Source organism: Pongo pygmaeus, chromosome 5, assembly GCF_028885625.2.
Source record: "Pongo pygmaeus isolate AG05252 chromosome 5, NHGRI_mPonPyg2-v2.0_pri, whole genome shotgun sequence".
In the NCBI taxonomy this organism is placed as follows: domain Eukaryota; kingdom Metazoa; phylum Chordata; class Mammalia; order Primates; family Hominidae; genus Pongo; species Pongo pygmaeus.
Genome location: NC_072378.2, coordinates 42,624,902 through 42,643,628, shown reverse-complemented (window position 1 = coordinate 42,643,628; position 18,727 = coordinate 42,624,902). Strand labels below are relative to the sequence as shown.

The 18,727-nt window shown below is 47.9% G+C and overlaps 1 protein-coding gene across 6 annotated transcripts in view; it reads left to right on the top strand.

Annotated features, from left to right (window-relative positions):
* Nucleotides 1-5,944: 5,944 nt before the first annotated feature.
* TRERF1 (transcriptional regulating factor 1) overlaps nt 5,945-18,727 on the top strand; it is a 44,649-nt gene continuing 31,866 nt past the window's right edge. For 2 of the 6 annotated variants that reach the window (XM_054493382.2, XM_054493380.2), the window contains exons 1-8: nt 5,945-7,384; nt 9,732-9,778; nt 10,675-10,825; nt 11,963-12,205; nt 15,654-16,038; nt 17,190-17,256; nt 18,287-18,426; nt 18,558-18,661. In XM_054493382.2, the coding sequence (XP_054349357.1) occupies nt 5,945-7,384; nt 9,732-9,778; nt 10,675-10,825; nt 11,963-12,205; nt 15,654-16,038; nt 17,190-17,256; nt 18,287-18,426; nt 18,558-18,661 (2,577 nt within the window). Of the gene's footprint in view, nt 7,385-9,731; nt 9,779-10,674; nt 10,826-11,962; nt 12,266-15,653; nt 16,039-17,189; nt 17,257-18,286; nt 18,427-18,557; nt 18,662-18,727 lie in introns of all 6 variants that reach the window. The other 4 variants (XM_054493379.2, XM_054493378.2, XM_054493385.2 and 1 more) reach the window with 2 other exon arrangements.

Below are 18,727 nucleotides of genomic sequence, written 5' to 3'. Positions count from 1 at the left end.
GGAAGTGGGTCGCCTGACTGTGACATGGTCAGTGCAGAGGAAAAGCGGTCACAGGTTCTGTGGGAGCGTGGAGTGGCACCTTAGGTTCTGAGTGGGCATTTATTTGTTGAGCCCACCCTGGAATCCTGGAGTCCTGCTCTAAGGAAGAAATTGACCAAAGAAATGGGAAAGTAGCAGTCCTGTTAATTAATTCATGAATGAAAAAGCTCCTGGTACAAATTACCCAGTAGAAATTGTTACACATAATGAGCAAAACAGTTACCTTGTTAGAAAAATAATAAAGACTTGAATCCTGAGTTGGTATTATAAGAATTCTGTGAGATTGACTAATCCACTAAGAAGAACAGTTTCCAGGTTTTAAATGATATGTTTAAAATAGCCTTTTGGCAAGATGCTAAACCACGGCCTAGCACGCTACCATCTGTATAAGAGGGGCTGTGCATTAGTGTTCTTGTATGAGCATAAAGTGTCTCTAGGAGGATATATAAGAACCTGATTGACTGTCCCAGAAGGGGTGCTGGGTGGCTGGGGATGGGGGTGGAAGGTGGAGGGAGACTTTTCACGCCCTTATTTTTACAATTTGCATGATTTTCACTATATTTACAGGCATTTATTTAGGATAATTTTTGCCATTTTGCATATCCATTTTAACCTTTTGAATTTTGGACCATGTGAATATAGTACCTATTCAAAAAATATTACATTTAACGTAAAATAAATAGCACATGTTTTGCCATTATCTCCCTATGGTGTTTTAGGAAAAATCATTTTCTCTTTCTCTCTGTCTTTTTTTTAATTTATTTTTATTTTTATTTTTTGAGACAGGGTCTCACTCTCTTGCCCAGGCTGGAGTGAAATGGCTTGATCTCGGCTCACTGCAACCTTGACCTCCTGGGTTCAAGGGATTCCTGTGCCTTAACCTCCCAAGTAGCTGGGACTACAGGTGTGCACCACCATGCCTGGCTAATTTTTGTATTTTTTTTTTAGTAGAGACAGGGTTTTGCCATGTTGGCCAGACTGGTCTTGAACTCCTGGCCTCAAGTAATCCACCCGCCTTGGCCTCTCAAAGTGCTAGGATTACAGGCTTGAGCCATTTTCCTCTTCTTTCATTGAACAAATGAGTCTTGATTTTCTACCATTAGCGAGGCACTGTTCTAGGCCCAGAAATTACATCTCTGGGCCTCTGTTTCTCGGTTTCCTCATCTGTAATGTGGAGAGACTGGATCATCTCTGGGGCAGAGGTCTTCAACTTGAGTGTGCATCGGACTCACCAAGAGGGCTCATTAAAACACAGACTGCTGAGCCACAGCCTGAGTTTCTGATTTAGTGGGTCTGGATGGGGCCTAAGAATTAGTATTTTTTATTTCCCAGGTGATGCTGGGGCTGCTAGCCCAAGAACCACACTTTGGGAACCCACCCAGGGTTCCATCTAGGGTTCTGTGCTTATAAATAAACTATATTCCAGTTCTGGAAATGTCAACAAATAAAAAATAGCCTCCTGCAACTCTGAATGTGAAGTAATCCCTTTCCCTAGCAGTTTGGGAAGACCTAACAAAGCAAACATGTCAACAGAAGTTCAATTATCTAGCTTCCATTCTACCCACAGGGCCATAGGAGAGAGACATGAAATCAATAGTGCTCAAAGTCGGGTGAGTTTCAACAAGTAATTCTTCCTGGGTGTGGTGACTTTGTGTAAGCCTTTTAAGGAAGGCTAAGTGGAGAGGTTTAAGCCTGGTAGGGCATTCTGAAATAGCCAGGCCTAATGCCCAAAGGATAATACTGTTGGATGTCACTTTAAGGCCCACTGCAACTTATCCCTTTCTTACAAATTTAGCCTGATCATTGGTAAGTTCTGGACAAGGACATGATGTCCCAGCATGAACTCCTGCACCTGACTTTATGCCTTTATTCATGCTGTTCCCTGTCTGGAATACCCTTCCTGATCCTCTCCACCTCTGTAAGCCCTATTTGTCTATCAGGACCGAGGTGCAATCTGACTATTCTTCATGAGAATGTAAGAACTTCTTGATCTGTACTGAGTATCTTTTTCTGCCTGTCTCAACTCACTGGGATATTTGATCATTGTTTTCTAATTCTTTCTCATGTGTTGATTTATTCATTCAATAAATACTGCCCTTCCTTCAACAAATCCTTATTGGAGTCCTACAATGTGTTGGGCATTATAGTTGGTTTGAGGAAGAGACTCCTAGGTAAAAATAGACCTGGTTCCTGCTCTAATAGAGTAAGATCCATTAATCAAATAATTGCACTGGTGGAAGCACAATTACAAGCAGAAGAAAGTAGTCTAAAGGAAAGGAATATGGTTTTATGAGAACATATAAGAAAGGAATCTGATGTAGACTTGGGGATTGGGGTCAGAGTGAACTTTCTGAGAATGTGTAGTTTGAGCTGAGATCTGAAGGATACCCAGTGGCGGGAAGGAGGGGAAGAGCTCTCCAAATGGTGAGGGGGCATCATGTACAAAGGCCCTGCAGTGGAAGGGAACATGGCAAGTTCAAGGAAAGAGCTCTTTGAAAACAGCATCCAGTTTGGGAGAGATGATGTTGAATTGCCTTTGAATATGGATGTGGTGACGTAGAGTAGGCAGCTAATCAGGATCTCAGACCATCTGAGCTGGGGGCAATCTTTGGGGGTCAGAAAGGATGGGTGGTGGATGAGGCTATCAAAGGAGAGAATATGTGTGAGGAAAGGAGTGGGTATCTCAGACTGGGTCATAAGCCCCAGTGGGCCAGAGCATTTCAAGGAAGGAGAGTTGCTTCCCACTGGCAAGACAGGGAATGTTTCTCTTATTTCTCCCTCTCTCCCTGCTCACTGTCTTCTGAGTTCTGGTCTTAATTATGCCTCACCTGGATGCAGCAAGAGTCTGCTAATTCAGTGCTTCTCAAATTTTAATGTGCACGTGACTCACTTGGGGGTGGGCATCATCTCAATAAAATACAGATTCTGATTCAATAGATCTCAACTGGAGCCTGAGATTCTGCATTTCTAACCAGCTCCCAGGTGAGAGGACCTGGACCACCCTTTGAGCAGCGAGGTTCATTAGTCTCCTTGCTTCTGAAACTCAGCACTCTCACGCCCAACATCCTTTCACTGCTGCAGCCATCCTTGGCCAGCCTCCCCTTCCACCTACGGCTTTCCTTCCTCCACCCTTCACTCCACCAAATGCAACCCCTCATCTGAAGTTTTCCATCTCTTTCTCTCATAGTTCAGAAAGGGACAGACCAACTCAGCTCACTCCCAGGTAGAGGGGGATGACTGCAGTGGTCTTCAAACTTTTCTGTTTAAAATCCTCCCTAAAAGAATCTTTTAAAACTCTTTGCCCCTTCATACAGTTTTAAGTTTACACACACATTTTTTTATGATACATTTGCTGAAGATACCATTTCCAGTACATTGTAAACATTGATATTTTTAAGCAAAACTATTACATCACTGTTTTAAATTTATCCAGTGGAATCTAAACACCATAGCAATTTAATACCTCCCGTCATCCATTTTAAAAATGCGTGAACACCCTCTTTAATAGTCAGTGTTCCTTTTTCTTCTGGAAATTGTATTTTCATTTCATTTGCCCTATGGAATTTTATCCTAATGTGATATGTGTAATATATTTTTATGCTTGGAACTTTTTCACTTGTTTCCCTACCATATTTTTCTGTAGCAATTTTATATAAAGTTGAAACTTTTTTAATTTCCTAAAATTAAAAGATCTAAGTATTAAAATGTTCTTCTGGTTTGAGTTATCACAATTATTAATAGTACACAGTTGATCAAAACATTAAATGTATTACTAATTTGGATAAATAGTAAACATAAATAGTTAAATTATATTGAAAATGCATCTCTAAATGAAATGGTGGTACTGGGTAACTTTTTTGGGGGGGTGACTTTTTAAAATAAACTTTTTTTAATTGATGTATGACATATACACCTTTATGTATATGACCAGGTCATAGTGTATAGCTTGAATTACAGCAGAGTGAGAATGACCATGCAGTTACCATCCAGGTCTAGAAACAAAATTTTGCTGGTGCTGAGCTATATTTTCAATTTCATTATCCATGGAAGAATATTACTTATTACTAGCATGAGACAAGGATCAGCATTTATTGTGTTTCCATTTTTCGTTCTCCATGGTGCAGTACATGAAAAGTTTGCCCTTCTTGTTGTAAAGGAGGGTGATTAGGAAAGAGAAGTCCTAAAAGGACAGCTTGCACCTCTGCCATCCATGAGTTCTAGAAAGAATTTCAAGTTGAGGATCTAGAAATTGAACCTCTTTTTTTTTTTTTTTTTTTTTTTTTGTAGATGGAGTTTTGCTCTTGTCACCGAGCCTGGAGTGCAGTGGCACAATCTTGGCTCACTGCAACCTCTGCCTCCCGGGTTCAAGTGAATCTCCTGCCTCAGCCTCCCAAGTAGCTGGGATTGCAAGCGCCTGCCACCATGCCCAGCTAATTTTTGTATTTTTGGTAGAGACGGGCAGATCATGAGGTCAGGAGATCGAGACCATCCTGGCTAACACGGTGAAACCCCGTCTCTACTAAAAATACAAAATTAGCTGGGCATGGTGGCGGGCACCTGTAGTCCCAGCTACTCGGGAGGCTGAGGTAGGAGAATCACTTGAACCCAGGAGGCGGAGGTTGCAGTGAGCCAAGATCGCACCATTGCCCTCCAGCCTGGGCAACAGAGCAAGAGTCCATCTCAAAAAAAAAAAAAAGAAAAGAGATGAGGTCTTGCTGTGTTGCCCAGGCTAGTCTTGAACTCCTTCGCTCAAGTAATCCTCACCTCAGTCTCCTGATAGGTGGGGGTACAGGTGCATGCCATCGCACCCTGCTTCTCTTATTTTTACCTTTTGATTACATGCATCTTTTTCCCCTTTGTAATTATTCATGCAACTCATCACCTTTTCTAACTACATGCTTGAGAGCAGGCCTGTGTCTTAGTCATTTCTCCACGTTGTGCCTTACAGTTAATAGGTGTCTAATAAATATGTGTTGAACAGATAAATTGATTAATGCACATCTTAAACTTCTTTATATTTCCCACAGGTCCTAGAATAGTGTTGGGCTTTCAATAGCAGGGTCTCAGAAGAATGGATGAATTAATCAATGAACAAAACAATGAATTAACAAATCAATGAACTACTGAGCCATTGAGCAATGGCTCAAAAGTAAGGAGTTTGCATCTTATGTGAGAGTTAAGATCTGCAGACTGAGTGAAAAGGGTGTGGAGTGCATGACACTGGCTATTTCTAATAGAGTCTCCTGTTTCATATATATATATGTGTGTGTGTGTGTATATATATATATACAGAGAGAGAGAGAGAGAGAGAGAGGTGTGGTTTTATGCTGTCACCTAGGCTACAGTGCAGTGGTGCAGTTGTAACTCAGTGCAGCCTTAGACTTCTGGTCCCAAGTGATCCTCCTTCCTCAGCCTCCTGAGCAGCTGGGACTACAGGCGCATGCCACCACACCCAGCTAATTTAAAAACATTTTTGAGACAGGATCTCCCTATGTTGCCCAGGCTGGTCTCAAATGAACCTCGTGTCTCAGCCTCCCAGGTAGCTGGGATTATATATTTATTTTTATCACTGGTAATGGTGGATATCAATTGCTCATCACAAAACATCCAAATAAATCCTTTCCTGTCTTTTGCATCTTGCCTTGCAGGTGTGAGCAACGTCTCCTCACCACAGTGCTGTGTGGTCCGTACCTCAGCCAGGGAGAGGATGTGAAACCCCCCACTCTGCACATGAGTGGTACAGGCCAACAGGAACACCTGGCTCCACCCACATTCACAGACATGTCAGCCGTGGAGTAGTGCCGACACTTTCTCTCAGCTTCTCAGGGTTTCAGTCCTTTTGGGTTTGTTTTATTTACCTTTTTTATGGTTTTGTGGCTGGACGTTCACAACCAAGGCAGACAGCATGGGTGACCAGCAACTGTACAAGACCAACCATGTGGCTCATGGTAGTGAGAACCTTTTCTACCAACAGCCACCACTTGGCGTCCACAGCGGGCTGAACCACAACTATGGGAATGCAGTAACAGGGGGCGGAATGGATGCCCCTCAGGCCTCGCCCATCTCCCCCCACTTCCCTCAAGATACACGGGATGGTCTGGGCTTGCCTGTTGGCTCCAAAAACCTTGGCCAAATGGATACCTCGAGGCAGGGAGGGTGGGGAAGTCATGCAGGGCCTGGAAACCATGTCCAGCTACGTGGAAACCTGGCCAACTCAAACATGATGTGGGGGGCACCAGCCCCGGCTGAGCCCACTGATGGCTACCAATATACCTACTCCCAGGCCAGTGAGATCCGGACCCAGAAGCTTACCAGCGGTGTCTTACACAAGCTGGACTCTTTCACCCAGGTGTTTGCCAACCAAAACCTGCGAATTCAGGTCAACAATATGGCCCAGGTGCTGCACACTCAGTCAGCAGTGATGGATGGAGCCCCTGACAGTGCCCTCCGCCAGCTGCTGTCTCAGAAGCCCGTGGAGCCCCCAGCACCGGCTATCCCTTCCCGCTACCAGCAGGTGCCCCAGCAGCCTCACCCTGGTTTCACTGGTGGGCTGTCCAAACCAGCTCTTCAGGTCGGGCAGCACCCTACCCAAGGGCACCTGTATTATGACTACCAGCAGCCTCTGGCCCAGGTGCCAGTGCAGGGAGGACAGCCACTGCAGGCCCCACAGATGCTGTCACAGCACATGCAACAGATGCAGCAGCACCAGTATTACCCACCGCAGCAACAGCAGCAAGCCGGGCAACAGCGTATCTCCATGCAAGAAATACAGACGCAGCCGCAACAAATTCGCCCATCACAGCCGCAGCCGCCACCGCCGCAGCAGCAGCCACCGCAGCAGCTACAGCTGCAGCAGCGGCAGGGTTCAATGCAGATACCTCAGTATTATCAGCCCCAACCCATGATGCAGCACTTGCAAGAGCAGCAACAGCAACAGATGCACCTGCAGCCCCCATCTTATCACAGGGACCCTCACCAGTATACCCCAGAGCAGGCACACACTGTCCAGCTGATTCCCCTGGGCTCCATGTCCCAGTACTACTACCAGGAGCCCCAGCAGCCCTACAGCCACCCCCTCTACCAGCAGAGCCACCTGTCCCAGCACCAGCAGCGTGAGGACAGTCAGCTGAAGACCTACTCTAGCGACAGACAGGCCCAGGCCATGCTGAGCTCCCATGGGGACCTGGGGCCTCCTGACACAGGAATGGGAGACCCAGCAAGCTCAGATCTGACCCGGGTCAGCAGCGCCGTCCCCCATCGCCCCCTCCTATCCCCCAGTGGGATCCACCTCAACAACATGGGGCCTCAGCATCAGCAGCTGTCTCCCAGTGCCATGTGGCCCCAGGTATTCTCCCAGTGGGAGTTTTTCTCAATACCCAGTGTGCTACAGGGTCAGCCAGAGCTGAGTCTGCAGTGCTCAATCCTCTCTCCAAGCCCCCTCAACCCTTTTGTTCTTTACTCATTCCACAAACATTAACCTACATGTGTCACGCACTGTCTGTGCCAAGCACTTGGAATACAAAATCAATCTCTATTAAGTCCTTTGGCCATGGAGCTTATAATCTATTAAGGAGATGGCCAGAGTACCATATCATGCCCTAAATGATTCACTTAATGGTCAAGACCTTGAGTCACATGTCAGGGGACCACACAGTGTTGGTGTCTCAGTTCCCTTGGATCTGTGTACTCTGGATATGCTCTATGACATTGGTCTCCCTTTGGGAGGGAGACCACATTATGACAGCATTTCTCAAAGTATATTGCTCAGAACAGCCATTCCACAGTGTTTAATGAATATTGCTGGGGAAACAGTGGGTTCTCTGGATAAATAAACTAGGGGGTTTTTTTTGTTTGTTTTTTTTTTTTGAGATGGAGTCTCGCCCTGTAGCCCAGGCTGGAGTGCAATGGCACCATCTCGGCTCACTGCAACTTCCCCCACCTCCTGGGTTCAAGTGATTCTCCTGCCTCAGCCTACCAAGTAGCTGGAATTACAGGCATACACCACCACACCCAGCTAAGTTTTTGTATTTTTAGTAGAGACAAGGTTTCACCATGTTGGTCAGGCTGGTCTCAAACTCCGACCTCATGATGCGCCTGCCTCACCCTCCCAAAGTGCTGGGATTACAGGTGTGAGCCACTGTGCCCGGCCCCTTTTTTCTTGTTTTAGACAGGGTCTTGCTCTGTCACCCAGGCTGGAATGCAGTGATGCAATCATAGCTCACTGCAGCCTTGAACTCCTGGGCTCAAACGATCCTCCCACTTCACCCTCCCACATAGCTAGAACTACAGGTGCATGCCACCATGCCTGAGCACTTTCTTTGGTTTTGTTTTGTTTTGTAGAGACAGGTCTCCCTATGTTGCCCAGGCTGCTCTTGAACTCCTGGCCGCAGGCAATCCTCCTGCTTTAGCCTCCCAAAGTGAAACAGGGTGCTGTACTACAGGACTTTTTGTGACCTTTAATATGGTAGTATGCATCGTGAGTCTCCCAGATACCATGTGTGATTGTGGAGATGAAAACCTTAGCTGCCCACATGATCCAGGCTGGGAAAGTAAATAAGCAAAACTGTCTGGTATGAGACATTAGGGAGTGGTGGTGACTGTGGACTAGAGAGCAGATGCCCCATCCCATAGCATTCTCATTAACGGTTTTTAAAAAACAGTCTAGCCAAACAAACATGTCTGCAGGCCGGTTCAGCCTGTGCACCATGATTAACCCTTGATTAGTTCCCAAAAGTATTTGACCAGAAAACAGCCTACTATGTGCTGGGCACTTTTCATGCCTTGGCTTATTCCAAGGCATACAGTCACATGACAGCAGTGTCTGAGGAGGAGGCGACCCCAAATGGGAACTGGTTGGGTAGAAAGAAGGTTCTGTTGGAGGTTGAAGGCCAGAGATGAACTTCCCCTTGAGTTTGTTTTGTCTGGGGTTCAGAACCGGTGGTAACTGAGAGCCTTTGTAAATATAAGAATGAGATGATTTGGCTAAGCCTTTTTAAGAAGAATTCCAGGGCCAGGTATGGTGGTTCACACCTATAATCCAAGCACTTTGGAAGGCCAAGACAGGAGGATCGCTTGAGCCCAGGAGTTCGAGACCAGCCTAAGCAACATAGCGAAATCTTGCCTCTACAAAAAATCAAAAATTTAGCTGGATGTTGTGGCGCACACCTGTAGTCCCAGCTACTTGGCAGGCTGAGGCAGGAGGATTGCTTAAGTCCAGGTGGTAGAAGCTGCAGTGAGCCATGATCATGCTACTGCACTACAGCCTGGGTGACAGAGCAAGACCCTGTCTCAAAAAAAAAAAAGAATTCCATCAGGGGGTCTCCTGGCATAATGCTGTGTCTTCCAACTCTTTCTTCTGTGTCTCTTATGGGAATGGAGCCTGTCTGTGCACAGAGTGGGTGCCCTGGGAGAACAGGAAAGAACACGGTGGGGGGTTGCATCCTGGTGGGCTTGTTGTGGCTGGCAGCAGCTCCAGGAGTGGGGCGGTGGTCCCAAGTCAAGGAGCAATTCAGGGACAGAAGTCAAATGCAGAAGAGTGAGGGAGTGAGTGGACATGAATGGGGTCAGCACAAGGCAGACAGCAGAAAGAGTCCTGGAAGAGTACCTGGTGTTCCCACTGCTCGAGGACTTCTCCCTTCAGAACACGTTTTTTTCTCTTCTTTTTTTCGGTGTCCTGTTTGGCTCAAAATTAGATGCACCTACCTGATGGGAGAGCCCAGCCAGGGTCCCCTGAGTCAAGGTAGGATGAGTGGAACCTTGTTGGTATTTTGGGAGACTGGGAGGATTTTCTGGGGTGTCTCTCATGATTCATTTCTAAATTCCAAGTCATTCCTCAAAGAAGTGTGTAGAAATAATAATAGCAGCTGTTGTGTTTGAGTGCATACTATGTGCTAAGCACTAGGCATTATGTATAGTAAAGTAACCTATGAGGGTGGGTGTGATTACGATGTGCCTATACTCAGTAAGCACTCAATAATTGTTAGCTATTATGATTGTTACTTTACAGATGAGAAAACTGAGGCTCAAAGAGCTTAAGGTTACATATCAAGTAACAATGCTGGGATTGACTGCAAAGCCCATGTTCTGTCCACTATGCATTCATTCGGTATTTATTGAGTGCCTACTGTGTGCCAAGCATAGAACTAGGTTTTGAGAACGCAGCAGTGAACAGTACAGACTTGCTTCCTCATCTCATGGGCATGGTCAATAAAGATTTAGCCAAACCTGATAAACTGCTGAAGTGTGCAGTATGGCGGCTGCCCCAGGAACTTGCACAAATGTCTCTAGGTGGGGAGGCTGTTGGAGGAGCTGGGCTCAGGCTGACCCTGGAAGGGTAATAAGCTATCGTTCCCAAGTCAAAATCCATTGCCTGAAGGCTTGGTGTGAAGAAGGACATTTTGTTCAATTCTTGCATGACTTTGAGAAGGCCTTTTCCCACCCTGGAGCCTCAGTTTTTCATCTATAAATTGAACTTTGTTCTCTAAAGGGCATTGGGGTGATACAAGTGGTGCCATGGACAATAGGATCATTGGATGAATGAAATGGGTTTGTGGTGAGTATGAGGTCTTGTGGCAAGTCACTGTTTCCCCTTCCTCAACATATGTGTCCTCTCCATTTGGCTCTACCCTTGAGCAGTGGCCAACCCAAAGGAGCGTTTGGGGAGCAGTTTGATGCCAAGAACAAGCTGACATGCTCCATCTGCCTGAAGGAGTTCAAGAACCTGCCTGCCCTGAACGGCCACATGCGGTCCCACGGGGGAATGAGGGCCTCCCCCAACCTCAAACAGGTTAGCAGGAGCCAGTTCCCGGTCCTTTCTAGGCCGTGTGCTGCTTGCTTTGCTTTGCTGCCGTCAGACAGAGAGTGATGTGAGCCCCATGCGGGACCTGGCGAGGCACAGTCCTCCCTTGACAGGAATGCTTAGGCTTTGGCGCTGGGAGCCAGCCAGGTCAAGCAGCCCCACTTCCCCAGCTTTATGATGAGCGAGGGTCAAAATCAGAGGCGCTAGAAAGCCTTTTAGGGCATCCCAGCCTCTCTCTCTGCCTCCTGGAGAAGACAGCAAAGGAAAATATGTAAATGCAATATTATTTTTAAACTTCTGCTGCTTGACACACCCAAGACCAGGCCCACTGGGGCCTTCCAGATTAGTGGTCAATGGCCAGAGAAAGCTAATATAATCATCAGGCTCTCAGTCAGAATTTTCTGTTTACTGATACAGTGATGTTTGGCTCAACATCTAAAGATCCTTAAATACCCTCTGGATTATCCAGGTAGGATATCCAGATAGTAAACTATCCACAAATTTTAGAGTTAGATTAAAATCAAAAAATTTTCTCAGAATTATTTTAATATTGTTACTCTTAATTTAAATCTATGGGATTAAATCTCTGTTGACCAGAATTTTTGATTACCCAAATCACTCCATCTCCTGGCCATGCCAGATTATGTTTTTTAAAAAAGCTTTTGTCTTTACTTGTTAAAAGTACATGTTTTGTATCTCCAGTGTGGTTTCCTGACCTGAATAAAATTTAGGATGGAATGCCTATTTCCATTTGACAAATGAGTAAACTAAGGCCCATAGAATTAAAAACTCCTACACAAGATCATACCTTTTTTGGGACTGATTACAAGTCCGTGTCCTTTTCTTTAAAAGCATGACAACCACACAATTTTTAAAAAATAGTTTAATATACAAGTAATGCATGGTCAAGATTTTTTAACTGTAGAAAATGGAGTCCATGGCCTCCTCCACCATCAGCTGGCATCACTCCAGCCAAGGGACTCAGGATTGCAGGAAGGAAATCGCCCTGCAGTGGTTCTCTATCACCCATACCTGATGTCCTGGAACCTTTCGGGAAAAGCAAAGTGCATCCCCCTTGTGAGAGCTGCTCTCAGCCCAGGATCAAAGCCTTTATTGTCTGTGTAGGAGGAAGGAGAGAAGGTCCTGCCGCCTCAGCCCCAGCCGCCACTGCCGCCTCCGCCTCCGCCGCCACCACAGCTCCCTCCCGAGGCAGAAAGCCTCACACCTATGGTCATGCCCGTGTCTGTCCCTGTCAAGCTTCTCCCACCCAAGCCCAGCTCTCAGGGGTTCACCAACAGCACCGTTGCCACCCCCTCCGCCAGAGACAAGCCAGCCAGCTCGATGTCGGACGACGAGATGCCTGTGCTCGTGAGGATGACCCTCTCTCCCCCACACTCACCCCAAGGGGCTGCCCCCCGCACGCCTGCTGTGAGTTGCTGCTCTGCCCCACCTGCCTGGGTGGGGACATCCCTTTGCTTTCTTGGAGATGGGGTGGCCCTTCCAGAGTCACTGACCTGAGCTCAGACATGGCTTGGTCTCTCAGGGCTGAACCCCTGTGACCATGTTGGGAACCCCATCCTTGTTCACACTGCCTGCTCCCCATTAAATGCCAAACTAATGGCCTGGGTTAGATTCTGAGAGACCCGAAAGTGTTCCCAGGTTTAAACAGAGATGATCATTCAGCTGGGAATCACTGGGACAATCATAGCAATTATTGAAATATGGAAGTACTCTATCCCAGAAAGTAAGCAGCTGTTGCCCCAGGCCCTGGCCCCTTCCCCAGGATCTCCAGACCTCCCAAACCCACAACCAAAGAGGTAAACACTGGCGCAGCAGGCTTCCAGGCAATAGCCCTGGCATCCATTCTGACAATCAGCCTTACCAGATGCTTAATATTTTGTCTGCTTAAATACCCTGGAGAACCTAATTCATTAAAGTTCCCAAAGTAGTTCCACTGAGAGCCACCCACCCCTAATTTCAGGAAAGCAAAGAGATTTGTTTTTCTCACTCACTGTTCTCCTTTCTCCAGTTCTAAGTGCTTCACTCAAACAGCTTAACTTGCCTCTGGGAAGGGTTTCCCTCTCTGTCTGTCTGTCTCTCTCTTTCTGTCTCTCGGCCCCTAGGGAATTTGTGACCTGTGTGGTTGGCAATATCAAACCTACCCCCTCCCCACAAAGTGGCATGCTGGGTCATATTTGTCCTTAGGAATAGGTAGCTGCTGAGAATCCAGGAGGCATAAGGGTAGGCTGGGCCGGGATAGAGGGAGAGAAGATAATGAATACAACTAGAAAAGTACAGAAAAAAACCTTTATGGTTATCTGTGTAATATCAAGTCCTCAAAAGAAGAGAAACTGTTGGAGAACTAGGGGGAAGATTCTCATAAGCTGTCAGGACTTGGGGGGTCAGCAACAGGCAGAGACATGAAATGACACATCCAAGCTCCCTCTTTGCCCAGGGAAGTTCATGCTTTGGCAGGAGAAACAGTGTTTCCTTGGGGAAATAGTTCCCTTGGGGAACTCTCAATTAAGGGTTCATAGTCACATGGGGGTCAGAGTCCCAGGCACCCCTTCAAGATGGTAAGAGAAAGACAGGGGCAGACAAGAAATGGATGCTTTAAGTGTGACTGGATGAGAATACACCTGGGTAGCCAAAGTCATTATGGACTGGGGAGGGGCAAGGGAGTTTGCTCAGGAGATCATCATTAGAGTTCTGAGCAGGATTTTGAACGAAGGGATGAACTTGGCTTAATGGAAGGGTGAGAGAGACCTCGTTGGTGGGGGCGGTAGGCTGAAGTGGAAGCATGTAGATGGGACTGAATACATGGGAGCAAGGCCCTGGCACTTAATGTAAAGAAATTAAAACATCCGGGAAGGAGCCCCGAATGTCCATCTCAGCTTGGGCTCCTAGCCAGCTGGGATGAAGACAGCTGAGACCTGCCCCCACTCAGAGCCTCAGTTTCCTCCCCTGACCTTGATAGGGTTGGACTCATCAGTGGTTCTCATCCTTCGCTGTGGGCAGCTTTTTAAAGTTTTCAGTGCTTGGCCTCACCCCCAAAGTGTCCAAATAGCTTGGTGGGGTGGAACACTGTAAGTGCTTCCTCTCAAGTGACAACCATACATGTCATCCTGGGTGGCTTCTCTGGCCCAGTGGCTCAGAGCCTTGCCTGGAGGATCGGAAAATCCAGGTTTAGAGCTGGAGTAACAGGACAAGAAGCTGGAGGAGAGGGAGCCCAAAAGGGATCTCTGGCCCTGTGATCAGAGGTCTGGATTGCAGTGCTGCGTTGAGATCGTGTAAGGTCTTTATGTTCTTGGATGACCTTATCTGTTACCCGGGAACAGAGTGTGTCTTCAGGGCTGCTCCCCTTGTGGGGGGCACAAGCCTCCTTCCGCCATTCTCCTCAGCCCCTCTCTCGCCTCAGCCTTAGGCGCTGAGGAGCCCTCTGGTGGAGAAAAGAGGCGGTTGAGCGCGCTGGCCTAAGGATGGTCCCCTGGGGGTGAGGCGCGGGGGTCGGGGAGTGGGGGCGGGTAGTTAGGAACCTCACTCTGGAGCCGGGAGCCTGGGACCCTCTGCTCCCTCCTCCTTTCCCCACTCTCTGCCTCCCTAGACTCCTCTCTTAGAGGCCAGGATGGCACCATGGAAGGCAGAGAAGCTGAGGGAGAAACAGAAGGGGGCAGAGCCTGAAGCTCTGGAGGGAGAGGAGTCCAGAGCAGAGGAGCCCATGAGGCAGGTCACATGGCCTGGAGGCAGATGGTCACATGACCAGAGCCAGCCCTTCCCATCACCCCCTGCTGCTTCCTACCCAGGCGCCACCCTGGGCTCAGGAGTCTCCAGGACCTGCAGCTGTGACTGGCCCCTGGCCTGCAGGGCCTGAGAGGGCACCCCAAACTGCCCAGAACCTTCCCTCAGGTATCCCCGTGGCCCCTCCCAACCACACGGCCTCTGCAGCCACACCCAGCTCTCGACTTTTCTGGGCTGATGCTACCACACAACCCTAGTCTGTTTCTGTTTGGCTTTGGCATGCCCTGCTCATCTGTTTACGTGCCTATGTTTACTTATTAGTATATATGTATCCATGTGGCAGATCCTCCTTCCAGACTATGCTTGGTTCCGCTGCCATTAAAATAAACTAACTCTCCTGACAGGAAGCCAACCTCAGAGAAGAGTTTGCTACAAATAAGCTACGAGTTCTGGGAGCAATAGTGAGGGGTGGTGACGGGGGAGGTTAACCAGATCCGTTTTTAGGTGAGCACATGGAAGGGCCCTTAGAGGTCATCGAGGGCTCTCCCCCGTGCTGAAAGTGACCCAGGAGAGCCCGGTGTGGGTCGCTGGCCTTAGGAACCTTGGCTAGGCTTGAACCCCCACTTCCTGCCTCACAGGTCTCGGTCCCAGCTTCCCTGAAGAGATTATTCTGTCCCCTTCTCAGAACATGTGGTATCTGTTCCCGATGTCCGTCCCTGGGGAGCAGTGGGGGAATTAAAGAGCCCAGTCAGCTGGATTCCACTCAAACAGATGGGAATGTAGTGATAAGCAATAAAGAATTTGAATTTATTACTTCTTGCCCGCCCACTATTCCTACCACCCCCAGCTCTTTCAGAAATTAGGGATTTCTTCCAAAACCTTAGTTTTCTCCCTAGTCTAGCAACCAGAACTCGCTTTGCCTAAAATGGATGTGGTCAGAATGTGGGGGCGTTGGGGGTGGGGGGTCAAGCAGAAGGGCTCTATGCTTAGACAGTAGAAGGCCCCCTTCCCTGAACCTGTGGACATGGCCTGCGGGGGAAGCTGAAGTATTCGAATCAGATCGTTGTTCCGGTTTTAGGAAATCCCCAGGAAGCATCAGCCGAGTGTGCCCAAAGCCGAGGAGCCCCTCAAGACCGTGCAGGAGAAGAAAAAGTTCCGGCACCGGCCGGAACCACTCTTCATCCCGCCGCCGCCCTCCTACAACCCGAACCCCGCCGCCTCCTACTCGGGCGCCACCCTGTACCAGAGCCAGCTGCGCTCCCCGCGCGTCCTCGGGGACCACCTGCTCCTGGACCCCACCCACGAGCTGCCCCCTTACACGCCCCCACCTATGCTGAGCCCGGTGCGCCAGGGCTCGGGGCTCTTCAGCAATGTTCTCATCTCCGGCCACGGCCCTGGCGCCCACCCGCAGCTGCCCCTGACGCCCCTGACGCCCACACCACGGGTGCTGCTGTGTCGCTCCAGTGAGTCACCCCTTTAGCGTCCTCCTGGGCTCTGGGTGCTGGGTAAAGTCCTGGGACACCTCGTTCTCTTTAGCTTTCTCATTTATCCCACAGACTTTTGCGGAGTATTGGCTGTATGTAGCACACGCTGCTGGGTGTTAAGAAAGACTTGGAATACTTAGCCCTTATCCTCAAGGGAATCGCAGTCTAATCGGGAGACAGATGTATAAAGTGATCACTACAGTCTCTGGGTTAAGGAAACAGTTGAAATGTTCACCCACTTTTTGAGACTGCCAGCAATGATCGTGCAAGAGAGAAAAAATGAGGCCTTGCACGGTGGCTCACACGTGTAATCCCAGCGTTTTCGGAGGTCGAGGCGGGTGGATCACTTGAGGCCGGGAGTTGGACACCAGCCTGGCCAACATGGTGAAACCCTGTCTCTACTAAAAATACAAAAATTAGACGGGCATGGTGGCACGTACCTGTAATCCCAGCTACTCGGGAAGCTGAGGCAGGAGAATCGCTTAAACCTGGGAGGCAGAGGTTGCAGTGAGCCAAGATCACGCCACTGCACTCTAGCCTGGGGGACGAGAGCGAAACTCCATCTCAAAAAAAAAAAAAAAAAAAAAAAAATAGCGGGATGTGGTAGCAGGCACCTGTAGTTCCAGCTACTCAGGAGACTGAGGCAGGAGACTCTCTTGAACCCAGGAAGCGGAGGCTGCAGTGAGCCGACATCGCACCACGGCACTCCCGCCTGGGCAGACGAGCGAGACTACGTCTCAAAAAAAAGAAAATGTACTCAGTAGATGTACAAATAAGATTAGGTATTACATGCAAGATCAAGCCTTGATATTTTACCATGCTTTATAAAAATCAAGCATAGAGAGGCTAGGATCTCTTTCTGGAGCAAGAATAATTGCATAGAAAACACACCGCTTAGCAGACCATTGTGGGACAGCTGGCTTCTCCTCACCATGTGTGAGAAATGGGTAACCCTAAGTTATTTCGCACCATACTCCACCCAGCTCCCTGGAAACTGTCAAGGGTAACTCTGGCAGGAGTTGGGTAAGAGAGGAGCTCTATTATGGCTGGTTAGGTAACTGCTCATTTGCTTTAGTCTTTTTCAACATTCCTTCCCTGTTGACTAGTGACCTCTGATTTTTGTGTTTTAGACAGCATCGATGGCAGCAACGTGACGATCACCCCAGGGCCTGGAGAGCAGACTGTAGATGTTGAACCGTAAGGAAAAGTCAATTACTCTTTAGAACAGAAGCCTCAGCTTCTTGAGAAGTATAGTTAATACTTTTGTAGTCAGAGGATTACACTGAGAGAGCAGTTGTAGAAATTGTAGGATCGCAGTTATTTCTTGAGTACTGTTGTTTCCCTACACAATGGTTGCCAGTATTTCAAGGCCTTTGCCAAAGACTAAATACATGGTCAAAGCATGAAGCCCTGTATTCAGAGAGCCTAGCGTCCCTGTGTCTGGCTCCACAGGCAGTGCTTTCTCATCCCCAGTGACACAGGCATCTCCCTCGGGGTGGCTCATTCTTTAAGAGGCTCCTTCTGAATGTCTTCACTTCCCCCCTCCCCAATTCTTGCCAGTCCTCCAAATGGGATTGTTAAGTACTTTAATTTTGCATAGGCAGTGGGTGGTATTAGGAGAGGCAAAGGTGGTTATTTTCATGGATAGGCACAGAAAAGAGGCCAGGTGGTAGAGTGGTGAGTAGATTGAGTCAGGAATCAAAAAACCTAAGTTCCAACACCATTTTGTAATTTGATCTTGATCCAGTTAACCTTTATAGGGTTTAGTTGACTCATCAAATGGGAGTAATTATTCCAGCCTTGCTTACATCACAGATCTCTGTGAGGTTCGGATGGGATAATATCTGTGAAAGTGATCTGAAAGAGATAAAAAAAGAATGCTTTGTATTTGTCCACTTTTTTGTGTGGTTAAATGGCACCATTGGCCATGCTCTGGGAAACTGTTCTGTTGGAATTAATCACCCTCCCTCTCCCAGTTACAGGGAGCTGTAAAAGCCCTAGGCCGATTGCCCCCTTGCTCCTAAAATATTTCTCCCTAATCTTAAAGCTGTTCCTTATCCCAGTGAAAAAGCCATGTGTGGAATCTTAGGGTCACACTGTGAGGAAATGCCCCTGCATTCTTGCAGAAAGAACTAGTTTCCTTCTTTTTCAAGTTCCTGACAGTTGCCCTTGGCCTGAGCCATCAAATAGAAGACCACATTGTTGTTTTTCTTCTTGTCATTTAAAGACGCATCAACATTGGCTTGAGATTCCAAGCAGAAATCCCTGAACTCCAAGATATCTCTGCCCTGGCCCAGGACACACACAAGGCCACACTGGTATGGAAGCCCTGGCCAGAACTAGAAAACCATGACCTCCAGCAAAGAGGTATTGGCATATGGGAAGAGCTGGGTGGGAGAGGTTTGATTCTCTCACTGAGATCACTGGCTCTGGGATTAGTGTGTTTTCCATTACACTGAGCTCTCTCTGATGCATTGGCTTCTCCTTATTCCCAACAGTGGAGAATCTTCTGAATTTGTGCTGTTCCAGTGCATTGCCAGGTGGAGGGACCAATTCTGAATTTGCTTTGCACTCTCTGTTTGAGGCCAAAGGTGATGTGATGGTAAGGAACCATGAAAAAGAGGCTTTACAAATTCCTGAAGAGTATTTTCCCAAGTTTCAATATTGT